The sequence below is a fragment of the Myxocyprinus asiaticus genome, chromosome 5, assembly GCF_019703515.2.
Source record: "Myxocyprinus asiaticus isolate MX2 ecotype Aquarium Trade chromosome 5, UBuf_Myxa_2, whole genome shotgun sequence".
NCBI lineage: Eukaryota > Metazoa > Chordata > Actinopteri > Cypriniformes > Catostomidae > Myxocyprinus > Myxocyprinus asiaticus.
Window position 1 is genome coordinate 37,165,611 of NC_059348.1, and position 18,927 is coordinate 37,184,537.

An 18,927-nucleotide genomic window follows, 5' to 3' on the forward strand; every position below is an offset into this window, starting at 1 on the left:
ACTAATTTATTCCACAAACTTTCTTCAAAAGACTGCAGGATTTTACTTTACTTTAGCCCGTGTCTTGTTGCAGGACATTGTAAAAGAGACATGACTTAATGAATTAATCAGCTGAAAGGGTAGCATCTTTATCAATCTTGTTTTGTCTGTGCAGGAATTTTTATGAAATTTATTTTCATTTGTATAATGTCCATGCAGACAGTAAGGCTATGATTGTATGAAGTATGTAACAATCATGTAAATGAAATGGTATGTCCAAACATTTTATTATTTTATAATTTTTTAACACTAATTGACCTAGTTTCCAAAGGGGTTTGAGATGACTGATTGTGGCCACTTTAGAAAAGAAAAAAAGGAAAAATGAAGGAAAGAGGCGGTCTGTCTATCTTCAAGCTGAAATCACAGTAGCGGTACTATGAATCCATTTATCATAGCATTTTACTTCTCCAGCAGCCCGGTGATTTCACTTAAAATATATTAGACAATAAAAGGTCACTGTTTTCTCTTTCATCATGACCACTGCACATTCATATTTCATTGTAATGATAAATATTTGGATGTTTCAAGAAAAAAATAAAAAAATAAAATATCACCCAATGCAGTCTTCCAGTCACACAGCTCAAGCCAAGGTCAGAGCAATAATTTTCATGTTTTCAAGGTTTTGCCATCAGTGCCATTGTTTACTTTTTGCTACTCTGTAAAGATCTTCCCTTTTGCTGTATTTATTGTAGCCTAGAGAAGACACCGAATCAATTATTTCTACTTATAGAGCCTCTTTGACATGCCAGAGTATAATTCTGCATTGTTTCAGTGGATGGCTAAAGATCAGTAGATAAATTGGTGAATTCGTTAAACTGTTGCTTCACATTTGCACACAGTATTTCACAGAAAAACCTGTCTTATTTACTAAGCACCCATAATGCACTATAATAAGGTATTTATTGTATATTTGAGTATATAAGTATTTTAGGCATTGCCCTTATTTTCAGCACAGACACACCTGCTTTCTGTGTAAATTAGGCATCTTATAGATTGTGCTTTATTCGCTAGTAGTGACCTCGGAAAGCAGGCTGTAAACAGAAATTTATTAAAAAGTGATGTTTGTGTATATTTTTTATTAATCATAGCCAAATGATAGAGATCAGAACTAAGTTTTTGGCCGTGTTTGCACCATTAACTTATTTGCTTAATACCTTTAGTGAATCAGGTGCTAAAACAATGCAGAGGGTGTGTGCAAATAAACAACGTTATCAACGGGCATTTTTATTTTTATGAATTCACCTCTAAAGTGTGATGTGATCATTCCAGAGGTTGTTTGTAAAGCAGTATGATTAATCTGCCATCACTAATAGAGTTTTCAATGTGTCAATGTTCATCAGGGAGGAGTTGATGATTTCCTCATCCTTCGACAGCCTGGAGGTCCTCCTCGACTCTTTTGGGCCCGTGCGAGACTGTTCAAAAGACAATGGAGGCTGTAGTCGAAATTTTCGTTGCATCTCTGACCGCAAGCTGGACTCCACCGGCTGTGTGGTGAGTTGTCTTTGCTTGACCCCATGTTATTTAATGTGCCGCTCCCTTGTCTGTCTATCACCCTTTGGATCTCTTATCCCTCCATTCCAAGCCGTCTTTTTTATCTCTCGTTTGAGGATTTCTCTGTTTACCTGTTTACAAACTGTCATAGACTCAAAACAGAGATAAACAAAGCCTTTTCCACACCTGTGCCATCATGCACTTCACAACATTTTGGCATATTTCCTCACCTTATCATGCACTTCTTGATGCACAATCTTTTGTATTTTGTAAGGCCATGCGTCCAACTAAATTGTATTTTGGCACAAATTTAAATGTAATTTGATCGAAACTAGGCAGATGCCAACATGAATAGGTTAGTTTGGTGTACTGGTAAATCACACTTTTGTATGCATTAACAAAATTGTCCATTTTTCCTATTCAGCCTCTTTCATGCTAATAATTATGCATAATTTTTGTGCCTATGCAGTGCATGAAAATATTAGTAAATATCATTGTTTAATATGAAGGATATTATTGTTTACTTTTGTACAATAAACAGTGTTGGGTCGATACATAATGTCCAATATAAAATATGAGTCCTGACACAAAACTAGCTATGAACCACAGAGTTAGGCCTTCCTTGTCTGCCGGAGGAGTTTCCATGAAAAATCACATTGGTTTCTTTCATTTCTTTCACTTTTTCATCATACTCTGATTTCACTCACCATCTGGCTTAGGTATGCTTAAAGTGTTTGATTTCTCACATTGGCATGCACCATGATTAGTGCATTTGGCTGGACTTGCTGATGGGAGGATTTTTTTAGGCAGGGTTTATGAAAAGAGCTGCATCTCATCCATCTTTCTGACACTTACTTCATTCATGAACTCCTGCTTTTGTTTTTGAAACATGTGAATCAGGGTTTGTTCTTATTAGGTTTGTGTCCATCACAAGCATTATCAGATCATTTGTTTCTGTCCATCTTGTTGTTTCATTTGTGAGATACAGTATTTGCAATGCTTATGTTCAATGGAGCATCTGAACACTGAGTGACATCCACAGTGATTACATTACATTTTCTGTTTAATTTAACATTGTTTTTTTCTAAACAGAAAAAAAATGGAATGATAATAACAGGATTCTCAGAAACATGGAAACCTTAAAATGCAGGAAATTGAAAAATTGTGATTTCCAGACCTGGAAAAGTTATGGAAATTTATAAAATCCTAATCACCACTAGAGGTTGAACAACCTCAGATTAGTTGATAGTTATGTGATTAAAGTCGAGTTGACATTGACTAATCGCTGATGATGTCATTAATAAAAACACAAGAGATGGGAATGCTTGCAACATGCCACAATTTGCAATTTATTTGCAAAAAATTATACAGATGCTGATAGACAGCTCATAACATTTTGAAACTTAACGGTAACAATGCAACAATAACACCAACTCCCATTTTAGTGCAAAAGAAAAATGATTGATGCATGTCGGCATAACATAATAATGACACTCACGCAAGATCTAGGCTGTAAGCCTACTCACTGTCACAGTCCTGCTCAGTCACAGTTTTTGCTTTTCGATCCTGGTTGGAAGAAGATTAGGGCATCGACGTGGGCTGGATGGAGGCTCGCCCGCTGTCAGGTGATGGTATTCCCAGCCAGTTAAAAAATTATCTTGCTTGGGGTGCTGGTAGCTGGGACAGCCAAGTAGCTTTTGTAAAGCTTGGCCAAATGGGGAAATTTGTCCTGGTTGCGGGCCCACCACTGCAGGGGGTTCTCCATGGTGGCAATATGTGGTGGTGTTAAAAATATTCATGGACTTCTTCAGCTGCTGTGGAGTGGTGTCCCATTTTCCTCCCACTGTGATAGTGTGGCCCAAAAAGCTGCTCAAAATCTTGCTCAAGTCGGGCCTTTTTACCAGTTACTGGGTCACCTTCGTTATCAACTGTGTCCTTGCTGTGTACATCCTCACCTAGGATGAAAAATTATTTAGGCTATAAATTCACCACATCTGCGCGTATTATAACAACAACAACAGATCAGCATTTTAAATCAATTATGCTATCGAAGTTTCATTCAGCGGACCCAACTTTTGCTGCAAGTGGCTCTCCATCATCCTGGAGCAGGCTGTTCAGGTGGCTGTGGGCGGCCTCTCTTTTACTCTCTGGGATGAAATGAAGATGTTTGAACCGGGGATTGAGCATAAAGGCCACAGTGGGGATGGATTCTGTCAGATTGTTGGACTCCAGTTTGATCCGTGTTTCCAACTGCCGTCGAACCGTGTTCTTAAAGGCACATACAGCTGTCAGGTCAGATGCTTCGACAAGCAGAGTGGTGCTGATCATGTTGAAAATGACTGGAAAGATGAAAGACCCACATGCCCCACATGCAACTCACCACACATTATTTCAGTGGCCTTGGAGAAAGGTTGCAGCACTGGAATCAGCTGTTCCAGCAGCTCCTACTGTGATGCTCTCATGGCGAGTGACTTTTGGACGGCTGGTTTGGTGACTGTTTCATCTGCGAGCACAGATTGCACCGCAATCATTTGCTCGAACAGCCACTGGAGCATTACGAATGTGGAATTCCATCGGACCATACAGTCAGTCTGGAGTTTGTTGTCTCTTATGCCAAGTTGTACCTGCTGTTTCGTCAGGGCACAAGTGGCCAACGCTGAGTGGAGAAGGTGGCTGACAACTCTCCTTGCTGCATCAATAGCCTTCGCAATGTCAGGTAAGTCTAAGCCAGTCTTTATTGCTAGCTGTAGGGTGTGCCCGGTGCACCTCAGATCTTTGGGAAACATTTCACATAGCTCCATGGCTAAGTTCATGTTACTGGCATTATCATGGACTGTGCAAAACACCAGTATGCCCCATTCCGTGATTTTCTCAGACAGACGGTCAGCAATGTTGACTGCAGTATATCTCTCTGGCATCATAGATGTACACAGTACTCCGATTCCATGTGTCGATGATGTAGTGAGCTGTTACCGTAATGTACGGCTACATGGTGGAGGATGTCCACAAGTCAGTTGTTAGTGACACACTCTGACCTCTAATCTCCTTCACAGTATTTTCATGCAGGCTGTCGTACTGGTGTTTGATAGTGTTCCACAGTGTGTTGTAACATGGGACATCGTAGCCAGGTTAAAAAAGTGCAGTATTTCTCTAAAACATTCTCAGTGCACTGCAGATAAAGGTCGAATGTCTTTGACAATGAAATTCACCAGCAAATTGGTGATTTTCTGCCGTCTATTCTCTGTCACAGCAGGACATTTGGTGAAGTCGCGAATTGACTGCTGTCAAGATGATTTGCATCGTTCCTCACCTAGCGTTAGCGGATGCCTTTTCAGATGAGTGTGCATTGCACTTGTACTGTTGTTGTACTTCAGGACAGACTTGCATATTTTGCAAGTGACAGTTGTACAGGCTTCATCTTTAGTGAAGTATTTCCACACACTTGATGTACCACTGCTGCTTTGCTGCAATGACCCACCGGGCTCCTCACCTGTTGTCTTTTGCAAGCCGGCCATGTTGTTAGTTTCAAAATCACATGATCAGCGATTAGTCAACATCAAGCTTAAAGCATCATGGCAGAGCATTAAAGTTGACTAGTTGACTAGTCTGTGCAACACCTAATCACCACTAAAGTATTTCATAATAGAATTTGATATTTGTGAGTGCAATCTGTTTAAAATATGCATACAATTCTTTATCCAAGTCACGCCCTGTCATTTTTATTTGTATAGCACTTCTGCTAACACACATCATTTCACAGCAGTTTTACAGAAATTATACTGTAGTGTCTATAATGTCTTAAAGTCCTCACTGAGCAGTTTAAATGAAACGACTGAAAATCATGACTGTAAATCATACCTCAAAAATTAATTGTCTCTAGGCCCCCAGTGAGGAAGACAAAGGCGACTGTGGCAAGGAGGCCAAAACTCCAACCTTATCTCATGAGAAGTCTTAAGAACTGTAGACGTGCAAATCCCCAGATGTGTAACGTGAATGTAAGCGAAAGTTCTGTGTTTCAGACGTTTTGTACATGCGTCTTAATTTTATGCCATTACCCAAACCCAGCGGCGGGCATTTAAAGTCTAGGCCTTCAGTGTGATTCATGCCATTAAGAATACCCAGTTTCACAATGAATAAGACACCCTATGCCTTTGGGCATCATACATTATATCGCAACTAACTAGTAATACCAACTGACATTTTAAAAACACGTCCACGCACGAAAGCCAGAACTTGAAACGACACTTAATGCTCAAGCAAGCCTAATTTTAACTGTAGCATGACTGTTTTGAACTTCTCCCAAACAGACATTCAAAAATCATAATTTTTCATATGAATCAACCAAGGAGGTCTATAATACCTGGAAAAATCTATCTAATAATATTTACGATTTAAATGTTGCTTGCAATAAATTGTTTTGTCAGGGTACATGGTTATGCTGTGTTCCATTCAAGTTGGATGTGGGATATTCCTACTTGATATCTCCGACCATAAATGCATTCCATTCCACGATATTCGGAAACTGCAACGTTCCCGTTAGCTTAACAGCTCTGACTCTCATTAGAGATGTCTCCTAGCAACCCAACTGATAAACAATGCTGCAGTGCTAGCATTTGTGCTTCAGGTGTACGATTATCAAAAGATATTATAATGTTGTATACACCTGTTTCTGTTTGTTAAACAAGCTTTAATATCATGTAATGTGGAAACAAACTCATTTATCGATATTACATAATAAAGTGTATGTTTATCACTTTGTATATCTCCCTGAGTGTCCACATGTTTGTGTGACATCATGCCCCTGCATCTCGGCTTGAGAATTTCTGCACGCGCCTACTAGTTGTAATTCTGACTTCTAGATGCATTCCATTGCACTTAGTAGGAAGCTGTATAATCCGACTTTCCAAGTTGAATGGAACGCAGCACTACTTTTCAAAACTTAATCTGACACTGACTGCTCAAGCAGCCTAATTTACACTTAGAAAACTCCTGATGTTGCTATAACAATGCAGAAAGCACTTACCAATTTACTTGAAGTGAAAATCAGTCCTCCTTTCCTGTTTAATAAATTAAGCAATCACACGGTCATGCAGAACATCTCGTGGTTTTAAATCTATAAGGATCTCTTTCTCAACAGCGATAGCAGCAGTGATGACAGCCAACTGTTAGCAAGATCTCGCACACTTCGCTTTCAAATTACATAACTTAAAGCGTGATTGCGTCACTAAAGGCCAGCTAGAATGCCTCAACCGGGACATATCCTAAATATCACACCCACCAAGAACAAATAAATCAATCTGGTTGGCTGATGAATCTGACTATCTAACTTTAGTTGCCAATTCATTTGCACTGTTGAGGAATTCTGGAGAAATTCTGAAGGCCTGAGAGGGTGGAGCTCAGACTCACGCGCTGCTTCGGCTTCGGGCATGCGGTTTGTGAAGCAGTTGTCACACTTTGCTTATAAGCATCAAGGAATAAATTCTGACTGGATAAACTTTTCGTTTTTCTCTTTGTTTGTAGATTAATTAAGAGTGGGAATTGATTAAAAATACATAGGCAAAAAGGTGATTGAGAATGAAAGGAATACAAATATTTAATTATTTGGCATGTTAGGCCAGCAGAGAAGGCTTTGCTGGCCCTGAGAATTCACCACTGCCCAAACCCCATATCTAAACCTTACCATAGAGTAGAGTTCCAAAGCATGATTTGATGTTTTGTACAACAAACATTTTAAAAGGAGACACTCACCTGATTGGCTGTTGTAAAACTGGTACCGATTTTACGATCCAACTCATACGATTTCATATGATTTAGCCAACACATACGAATCCGTACGACTGAATAAAACATCATACTACAACTACATTGAATATAAATTAAATTGTACTAAATGCAACTAATAAAACACAGAAGTTTATATAACTGAGACAAAGACATAGTGATAAGCAGTAGGGCTGGGCGATATGTAAAAAATATTTTTGTGAAAATTGCCTTTAAAAATATCGCGATATCCGATTACAATCCAAACATTTACTGTCTCCGACTGCTCCATTTGGCATAATGCAAGCATCCATCAACACAGATGGAAAATTACTAATAGTCAACATATTAAGAACGTCTCGGTTATGTACGTAACCTGTTTTGGTGCGAAACTGTCCGCTATAAAAACAGGTGCACAAACACCATTTCTTCAGAATTTCTGAATGAGAACAAGGAGTGCATCGCTCGTGCCTCAAGAACCCTGAGCCTTGTTGTGCGGCTAGCATTCGCAATGTCTCGTTCCCTTTGTCTCAGGGAACCGAGGTTACGTACGTAACCAAGATGTTCCCTTACGACTCAGTACACTTGACATTGCGTTTATTTAACGCATATGGGGAACAGAATCCCATCACGCCAAACTACATGACATAACCTCCCAGAAAGGAAGCATGATACTCCAGTCTCGTGGGATGGTGACCGACATGAGTATGCCGCAGAGTGACCCTCGTGTTGGGCCAGGAGGGGAGCACTCAGAATGAATATATGAACTATAGTCATATAGTATGAATTAACTCCTTCACGAACCCAGTCGGGAGTGTATTTATAATGTAAGTGTTTGTGACTTATGGTAAATTACAACAGCCTGAATGCAGTCGGTTGTGTAAAAAGATGGGAAGCTCATCCTTAAAGGAAGGAGCATAAGTATATTTATTTAGCCAATGAATAGCAAGCACTCTAAACAGAGAGGACTTGTGAAGAGTGAGAGACATTACTTCTAGGTTGTAAAACCTTGCGAATGTGTTTTGAGAAGACCTTCCTGCTGCAAAACATATGTCTTGTAATGAAACATTACAATGACCATGCCTATGAGGAGGCCATGCCTCTAGTTGAGTGTGTTTTAACACCAGTTGGGCAAGTCTTACCCTGCATAAGCCAGAGCAATTGCATCGACAATCTAGTGAGAAAGTCTTTGCTTGGAGACAGACATTCCTTTCATGTGTCCTCCATAGCATATAAACAGCTGATCAGACAGTCTGAACTGGCGTGTATGCTCAGCATATACGTGTAGCACCTGCACAGGGCATAACAAATGCAATGATTGTTCCTCATCTAAATTAAATGGAAGAGGGAAGAAGGCCTGAAGGTAAACCACCTGTGCTCTGGAGGGCGTGGTTAGGACCTTAGGCACATAGCCTTTTCTGGGTTTGACAGTGGCTTTTGAAGGCGGACTCCCAAAAAGGAGACTTATTGGCTGGGGGAGAGCATGCTCTTCACCCAGTTCATATTGAGGCCCAAGCTGTTTAGATGTTGAAGCAGTAAGTCTCTGTGCTGACATAACAGAGCCTCTGATTGTGCCAGTAATAGCCAACCGTTGAGGTAGTTCAAGATGCGCATGCCGCTCAGTTTCAGGGGGGCGAGAACCGCATCAATGCACTTTGAGGAGCCAGAGACAGTCCGAAGGGCAGGACTTTGAACTGCTATGCTATTCCCTCGAACGCAAATCTCAAAAACATCCTGTGATGTCATACAATTTGGATATGAAAGTATGCATCCTTCAGATCTATCGAAGCAAATTAATCGTGTGGGCGTACATGTGATAAGATCCGTTTCTAAGTAAACATTTTGAATGGGTGCTTTGTGAGTGAGCGATTCAAATGTCTCAGATCCAGGATCGGCCGAAGCCCGCCATCTTTCTTTGGGACAAGAAAATAACGGCTGTAAAATCCTTTTTGGGCTTGACAAATTAGCACAACCTCTATCGCGCTTTTCACAAGGAGATTGTGTATTTCGGCTCGTAACACTGGCGTGTCTTCGGACAAAACCGTGGAAGACAGGACGCCGTTGAAACAGGGTGGCAGGTGTGCAAATTGTATATTGTGTATTGTATATTGTCTGATATAAATATATATTTGGCTGCGCCCACACAGAGTCGGCTCTCATGGAGTCTGTCCTCACTGCGAGGACATGAGTCTCAAGACGCTTCTCTCGCAAATTGCCCTCGTTCTGAGGGATGATTCAGCCTCTCGTGCCCTCCCACTTATCTTCTGTGATACCCAAGGATTCACGACAAGGCCGCGAGGTCGAGCAGGATGAATTTGAGGTGGTATCACAGAAGAGGAGGGTTGGAGGGGGTGTGAGGCTGAATCGTCACTCAGAATGATGCCGTTTTGCGAGCGAAGCATCTTGAGACTCATGCTCTCGCAGTGAGGACAGTCTCCATGAGAGTTGACTCTGCGTGAGCACGGCCCAGACAGTAAACACAGCTCTCATGCTGATCTGATGGCGGGATGTGCCTCTCGCACAAGGAACACTTACAGAACAACATCTTTAAAAAGACGCGAACATGTAAGTGACTTTTAGATATATAAATAAATATATATGTATATTTATATCACACAATACACAATACACAATATACAATTGCTTTGTAAGGATACACAGCACCTGCCGAAGCCATGCTGCGAATCAGGATGCTGAGGCCCGTTCACCAGCGAAGCGCTAAGCGGCGAGGCGGAGTGATGTTCGCTGGAGCACTGCAGGGGATCGGAGAGTCAGTTTAGCAGATTCTTTATTAGTGTTTAATAAGTGGTACATAGGCAGTTTGATATTTTTTTTTTTTTTTTTATCCTTAGTAAACAACTAACAGATTTATTTTAGTTGATGCAAACCAGTGGTAAAGAAGTGTTTATGGGAACATTAAGAAAGCATAAATTCACAGTTAATAAAGATATTAAATATGTAATGAATTGGATACACATTTCTGTTTAATTAATGTGTATGTTAATGTTTTAGGAACATTTACTATTAAATTATTTAATGCTTAATAAAGGTCGTAATAAAGCACTTACTAATGGCTAGCTAAGCATTTTGCGTGACCTAATCTAAAGTGAGAACTATATATGCCTAATTAAACATTTATTAACATGATTCAACAGTAAGTATGGCCAGCTAGCCCAGGGCCAGTGTGAGAGTATTGCCCTTTCAGGCCAGTACTGCATTGTCACTAAATCTTCTGTTGATCTTGTAAATGTGCTGTACATGTGTCCTAGTCTGATTATTAAACCACAGCAGCCTGCGATTTCATTTAAGAAATATCCAGTTCTCTTGTGTTGCACGCTTCAAGTGATGTGTAAAGGCACTGACCCTCTAAAAACATCACATTATTACTTCTGTAATCTGTGTATTAGATTACAGAAACGAAATGCTTATATGATGTGACGCATGCAGCACATTCCAGACTATTTATTTAATAAAATTGCAGCCTCTGATGGTGTAATAATCAAATGACCACATAGAGAACCTTTTATCTAGAAGTGTGAAACTTCCGTCAAACAGACACAGAAACTGACACAGTGATTCATCAAGTTTGGTTTAAAGGGATGCGTGAAACTGATGAAGTTATGGCAAAAAATATATTACTACTGCAGAGTAAAAATGTAATATTCATTTTAATATTATTATTATTATTATTATTATTATTATTATTATTTTATTATTATTATTATTATATCAGGAATAATTATATTGTAGCAAATTTTACAAGCAAGTGTGCTGTTGGACTGAATATACTGTACATTTTTAACTTATACAGTGATTCTCTGTTGTGCTCACGTTATTTGACAAAAAATAACTGTTTTAGATTCAGCTGTGATGTTTTTGAAGCACTTTATTTGATAAAATAATTTCATTTGATGAACTCTTTATGAATTAATTTGATTAGTCATATTTTTTATTAAAAAAAATATTATTTTTTTAAACATGGAATTTTGAAAAAATAAAATGGAAATCAGAATTTGGGAAAACAAAGCAAAATTAGGAAAACATTCATCGGGTCATATTTCTTATGCCTCGCAAACTTAAACATTTACATTTTATTTGAAGTAATAAAACTTGTTGATGTAATGAATATCTAATTTTGCTCATTGAAACGTGTCATCAAAGTGGTGATTTAACTAAAAATTGCTTTCTATGAGAGACAAATGTGGCTCCTCCTGGCCTGAATCCTGAAAGCGGAATTCTTTGTTGATCAGCATTCAAATCTTAGGACGTTTTTGTCATACTGCAGACATCTGTACATTAAATACTGTGCTTGTATAATTTTACTACAATGATTGGTACATGAGATACAAATCCACCCCTGCAATCTCTGGAAAATTATCACATAAAATACCCTATTCAGTAACCACAAACTACTGTTAATGTTCCATCCAGCCCAACACTGAGAAAAGTTGCATGTATGGCGTGATAACGTCGCTTGTTCACTTCAGCAGCATAGTAAGGACATTTTCACTAATGAAGTGTAATAGGCACTGAATTGGCAAAATATCATGTAAAGTCAATAATAGTATGTTACGTGCTCTTTTCTATTCCTATTTCTGTTTTTCTTTTTTTTCTTTTTTTTTTTTGCCATTTCATCACTGTCATGCGACCGTGGCAACATGCTGGATGTTTCAGGAGCGCAAGTACAGATACTGTAGCGGGATTTTTGGACTTTTCTTCTAGAATCAGATTAAATTTAATGAAATATTTATAGTAGGTCCACTGGTGAAACTGAATTAAACAGTAATTTTAATTGGCAATAATGACAATCTACTGAGGTCTACTCATAAAGCTTAAAAGGATGGAACATGCTAAAGTCACATTTGAGCAATTAGAGGATCTCTTTTAATTAACTGTGGATTTTCCTCTCTCACTATTATTCCTGAACTTTTGTGTTGTGTCTGTTTTTTTAAGCTTTAGTGTCTGTATTGAGCCTTTGTGATTTAGATGCTGTGGAGATGGTTATTTCAGGGCCAAGATTAGAGTAATCAGAGTAGTGGATCATTAATAAATGTTTAATTAGGCATATACAGGTCTCACTTTTGATTAGGTCACGAAAATGCTTAGTGAGCAATTAGTCAGTGCCTTTATATATTATATACAGTGCCAGACCTATATATTAAGTAATAATTGCTTTAATAGTGTTACTAAAACAGTAACAAATACATTAATTATGTTTAAATGTATATCCAATTAATTACATATATAATTTCTTTATTTACTATGAATTCATGCCTTGTTCATGTAAAAAAAAAAAAAAAAAAAAAAAAAATGCCTATAAATGAACTTATTAAACAATAGTAAATAATTTGCTACAGTGAATATAAACAAACAACAAACTTTTTGTTTGTAGCTTATTAATGTAGGAACAATAGTTTATAAATGATCAGTTGACTATAAACTAATGCTTAACAAATACTTTATACCATGTAGTTATTATAAAGTGTTACCTAATAATTCAAATAAATAAGCCTAATAAATTTCCTTGTGTTCCCAAAATAATGCTGCCAAATATGCATAAATAAATAAAACTAAATTTTAAGTTCAAGGTGGAAGTGTCTTGCATTACTTTATGATTTAATCACTTTCGTCTTTGTTTATTTAATATATATATGTCACGGTACTGACGTCACGGTTCGGTGCATGCAGTCAGACAAAGAATACATCTGAGTCAGTCATATTCACGATATTGTCGATTGTCATCTGTTCGCAATCAGCACTGGGATCTTTGTAAGACATCGTCGATATCCAATTACATCATCATATAATGCACAGCCCTAATAAGCAGCTGCAAGTACCTAAATATTTAGATTAAAAAAAGAAGATGCAGTGACATTCATGGGCTAAAGTGAATTAGTGAAACGTTTTTTGAAGTGGTTCATTACAAATGTCCGAACTGTCTGTTTGATCGGCAGCTGTGTGATCAAAATATTGTGTCAATGTAGTGTTTTTTCATGCAACACCATACAGTAACTTGTCTGAAACAGTAGCTTGTTACTGGAAAAGCTATTGTACTATTGTGAAAACAGTTGAACTACTGTCACGCCACTGTATAATGTAATTAAGCTAGCTTGTGTTCCTTACCAACATTCATGCAGGGGCGTAGGGTGGGCTCGTCAGGGTTCCCCATAAAATGCTGCTGCCTTAGGCAACTGCTTATACTGTACTGCCTATGCCATGATCTGCCACTATCATAATAATAAAAAAAAAAAAAAAAAAAAAAAATATATATATATATATATATATATATATATATATATATATATATATATATACACACAGTATATGTATTTCTAGTAGCATGATTTACCCTAGATATGTCCTTTGTTAGTCCTGGAAGAACTTTCATCTCAACCAATTACAACCCTAATCCTAACCCACCATCTAAAGCCAGAGAGCATTGATCGGTTGACAGGATCTTCATCATCTAATGTTGTTTCCAGTGGTTTCATTATGAGATTACTTGTTTTGTCCTAAAAAAAGTTGAAGTCTTATTAATGTGGTTATATATCTAAATATCATATTCTAGACAGATTTCTTCCCTGTGTTGATGTATTTCCTACTGAAACAGAAAGTTTGGGTGGGACATAGCGAAGGGCCGTATGTCACAGTCGTGAACCATGATTTGCTACTTGCTGATCCGTTTCAGGGGGATGGGCATTCTTATTTTAAAGAGCATTAGATTAGACAAAAATCTGTGTAGTGCAAAATGAGTCATCAATATGTTTGGCCAGTTTTCATGGAAGACAATGATATACAATTTAAATGCATATACTGTATATGTTATTTGTAAATGTTCAGGAGATCATTAGCACAGATGAACTCAAAGCAAACACTTATGGACTAAAAGCCACAAAACTCTAATTTTGATTTTAAGGTACACCGGTATATCCTTAATGAAATGCAAATGTAGTTTTGTATTATCTACAAAATAATAATGAGACACATTATGTCCTTCTTGATGTTTTCCTACATTATATCACCTTTTGCTCAAATTTGAACTCTAAATTCCTTCCGTTCCTCATAATCAGCACACACCCTTCTGTTGAGTCGGGAGCTTGATGTTTAGTAATTAAATGGCAACTGAAGCTATAAAAATGATGCTTCAATCTGTCCAATCATAAGAGCTCACTGCGGGGCCCCCAGAGAGCCTCATTCCCCCCTAATCAATTAACACCTTGTCTGAAGACAGCAGTGCCACAGCAGCTTCTGTGTTTTAATATCGTAGTCTGTGTGAGCAGGCTCGTTCCGGTCTGTTCTGTCGCTCTGATGTATGGCACTCCTGGGGAGAGGAACTGTGCTCTATTTTGGAAATACTCTGATAATCGCTAAATGATGAAGTGATTAATTAGTTCCTTTCCCTCAAGCTCACAAGGTGCTGAGTGCTTTTTGTGGGACACAGAGGGGTGCCTGCTGTCCATCCAGCCATCCACATGAAAAACAAATTGGCTCATTTCCAGATCTCGGCAAGCTATCCTGCGATGGAGAGACTGTTTAACGTAACGCTATGAAGGTTTCATTTATTTATTTATATATATATATATATATATATATTTACTGTTTATTTATTTATTTTGTAGTCCTAGTTTTTGTCTTCTGCTGAAAATGTCATTTAAATTTAGGCAATCTTGTGTCAGTTCATGTTGTTTAATTTTAGTCAATTTTACTCAGACTAAAATCAATATTTTAGTTGAGGGTAATGTAAAAAAATGACTGCAACAGACCAAATATATATATATATATATATATATATATATATATATATATATATATATATATATATATATATATATATATATATATGTGTGTGTGTGTGTGTGTGTGTGTGTGTATAAAAAAAAAAATCATTTATAAATTTAAACATGTACCAAAAGGCTTTATCAACATAGGCAAAAAAAAAAAAAAAAAAAAAACCACATGTAGAACTGTCCTTGTTGTGTGAACTTGAACTCCTGAAATAATATAATTATGATCATACTGAAGTATTCACTACTTTTTAGAAGATATTGTTTACTAATTCTTTGTTTTAGAGAGTGTAACATGCAGGGGTGGTTCTAGGGTCATTGAATATTCGGGGCTTAGCCCAGACCTTTGTGGATATGTGTGAGGTCATCTTTGATTAATTATCGGAATATAGCACACTCAATAATACAAGTTTAAATGTTACATCTGTGAGGTGATATTTTTACATTAAATCTGCAAATATTACTAAACTAAAAAGTCTCAGATATGCTCAAAGATAAAAAATTGCATGCTGTTAACACTACGTACTTTAAAACACGATAAATAACACTGTTTTGTCCCTTTCGCCTTTCAGTAGTTATGCAACATTGGGCCTCATTCATGAAACACATGCAGAATATATTTGTGTAAATCGTTCATAAAGCTGTTCTGACGTAAATTCTCAGATTCAGAAAAGTTTTAGCTCTCAACCATGTGTAAATTAAAATCAAAATCAAAATCAAATCACTTTATTGTCACACAGCCATATACACAAGTGCAATGGTGTGTGAAATTCTTGGGTGCAGTTCCGATCAACATAGCAGTCGTGACAGTGATGAGACATATACCAATTTACAATAACATCAGATTAACACAGCACAATTTAAAGTCTAATATACACATAATTACACACAACAATATACAAATAATAGCATACACTGTACAGTATACAATATGCACTATATAGATACACATTATTCAATAAAAATAAAAAATAAAAATAAAAATATATAAAAAAGTATATATAGTAGTATATATAGAATGTACAGTATTGTACTGTATTGACATTCAGGCTGTCGGTTGATAGTCAGTTGTTAAGAGAGAATATAATATAATAATAATATAATTTATGACAGTCCGGTGTGAGATATAATAGTAAGGGTAATAAAGTGCAGTGCTGATATATTTTGATCGTGGAAGATCAAGAGTTCAAAAGTCTGATTGCTTGGGGGAAGAAGCTGTCATGGAGGCGGCTGATGCTGCTATACCGCCTGCCTGATGGTAGCAGTGAGAACAGCCCATGGCTCGGATGGCTGGAGTCTCTGATGATCCTCCGAGCTTTTTTCACACACCACCTTGTATATATTTCCTGGAGGGAGGGAAGCTCACCTCCGATGATGTGTCTGGCAGTTCGCACCACCCTTTGAAGTGCTTTGCGGTTGTGGGCGGTGCTATTGCCGTACCAGGCGGAGATGCAGCCAGTCAGGATGCTCTCTACGGTGCAGGTGTAGAACCGTGTGAGGATGTGGTGGTTCATTCCAAACTTCCTTAGCCATCTCAGGAAGAAGAGGTGCTGATGAGCCTTCTTCACAACGACTTCAGTGTGGATGGACCATGTGAGTTCCTCAGTGATGTGGACACCCAGGAACTTGAAGCTGCTGACTCTCTCCACTGGTGCTCCATTGATGGTGATGGGACTGTGTTCTCTGTCCTTTCTTCTGAAGTCCACCACAAGCTCCTTTGTCTTACTGACGTTGAGGGAGAGGTTGTGCTCCTGACACCAGTGTGTCAGAGTGTGCACCTCCTCTCTGTAGGCTGTTTCATCATTGTCAGTGATCAGACCTACCACCGTCGTGTCATCAGCAAACTTAATGATGGCATTGGAGCTATGTCTTGCCACACAGTCATGTGTGTACAGGGAATACAGTAGTGGGCTGAGAACACAGCCCTGTGGGGCTCCAGTGTTGAGGGTTAGTGATGAGGAGATGATGCTGCCTATTCTAACCACCTGGCGTCTGCTTGATAGGAAGTCCAGGATCCAGCTACACAGCGAGCTGTTTAAGCCCAGAGCCTGGAGTTTCTCATCTAGCTTGGAGGGCACTATGGTGTTGAATGCTGAGCTGTAGTCTACAAACAGCATTCTCACATAAGTGTTCTTTTTTTCCAGGTGGGAGAGAGCAGTGTGTAGTGTAGATGCAATGGCATCATCAGTGGAGCAGTTGTTGCGGTAAGCAAACTGCAATGGGTCAAGAGAGAGAGGCAGCACAGAGCAGATGTAATCTCTGATTAGTCTCTCAAAGCATTTGCTGATGATGGGGGTCAGAGCAACAGGACGCCAGTCATTTAAGCAAGTTATTTTTGATTGCTTTGGAACAGGCACAATGGTGGATGTTTTAAAGCATGTGGGGACTACAGACAAAGAGAGAGAAAGGTTGAAAATGTCTGTAAAAACACCAGCCAGCTGGTTCGAGCACGCTCTGATGATGCGGCCCAAAATGCCGTCTGGGCCCGCGGCTTTGCGGATATTCACCCGTCGGAAGGATCGTGTTACATCCGCTACAGAGACGGAGAGTGAACTAACTTCTGTAGCTTTGGCTGCGAGAGCTCTCTCCGCGAGGGCGGTGTTATTTCCCTCAAAATGAGCATAAAAAGTATTTAGCTCATCCGGGAGAGAGGCAGCGGTGTTCATGGTGGAGTTTTTATTCCCTTTATAGTCCGTGATGATGTTAATTCCCTGCCACATGCTTCTAGAGTTGGTGGTGTTAAACTGTCCTTCAATCTTGCTCTTGTACTGGCGTTTTGCTGTTCTGATCGGAGGGCACAACTGGCTTGTTTATGCTCCTCCGTGTTCCCGGAATTAAAAGCGGAGGTCCGCACATTAAGTGCCACGCGAACATCTTTATTTATCCATGGTTTCTGGTTCAGATAGGTCCATATTGTTCTGGTCGGGACCACGTCCTCCACGCACTTTTTGAAGAAACACATTACGCTATCAGCGTAAACCTCGATGTCGTCATCAGAGGCAGACCGGAACATCTCCCAGTCCGTGTGATCAAAACAGTCTTGTAGCGTAGTCTGATTGGTCCGACCAGCACTGGATCGTTCTGAGGGTGGGTGCTTCCTGTTTTAGTTTCTGCCTGTAAGCGGGCAGAAGTAGAATGGAAGAGTGATCCGATTTGCCAAATGGTGGGCGGGGGAGGGATTTGTAGCCATCCCAGAAGGGAGAGTAGCAATGGTCCAAAACCCGGTCCCCTTGTGTGTTGAAACTAATGTGCTGGTGGTATTTTGGTGCGACTGATTTTAAACTGGCTTTATTAAAGTCCCCTGTCACAATGAACGTGGCCTCAGGGTGCGCGGTTTCCTGATCACTTATACTCCCATACAGATCCTTGAGTGCCCGGTCTGTGTCGGCTTGTGGCGGGACGTACACAGCTGTGATAATGACTGCTGTGAATTCCCTCGGTAGCCAGAATGGTTGACACAGAAGCATGAGAAATTCCAGATCAGGAGAGCAGAAAGACTTGATAGAATGAACGTTCCTCTGATCACACCAGGATTTGTTGATCATAAAACATACACCACCACCTCTGTTTTTACCTGAGAGGTCTTTCACTCTGTCCACTCGTTGCATGGAGAACCCCGTGGGTTCAATCGCGGGAGTCTGGAATCTCCGCAGACATCCAAGTTTCTGTAAGGCAGATAATGCAGCAGTCCCTTGTCTCTCGTTGGAAAGAGATCTGCGCTTTCAGCTCGCAGAGCTTGTTATCCATAGACTGAACATTTGCCAGTAGAATACTGGGTAGCGGGGGTCGATTTGCGCGGCGTCTTACTCTGATGAGAATGCCGGTTCTGTTTCCCCTTTTCCTTTTGCGTTTC

The 18,927-nt window shown here is 39.1% G+C and overlaps 1 protein-coding gene across 5 annotated transcripts in view; it reads left to right on the forward strand.

The window, feature by feature from the left end:
* Positions 1-18,927, forward strand: part of LOC127441377 (astrotactin-1-like) — a 502,716-nt gene that overhangs the window by 185,531 nt on the left and 298,258 nt on the right. For all 5 annotated transcript variants that reach the window (XM_051698730.1, XM_051698731.1, XM_051698728.1 and 2 more), the window contains one exon: positions 1,380-1,530. In XM_051698730.1, the coding sequence (XP_051554690.1) occupies positions 1,380-1,530 (151 nt within the window). The remainder of the gene's footprint in view (positions 1-1,379; positions 1,531-18,927) is intronic.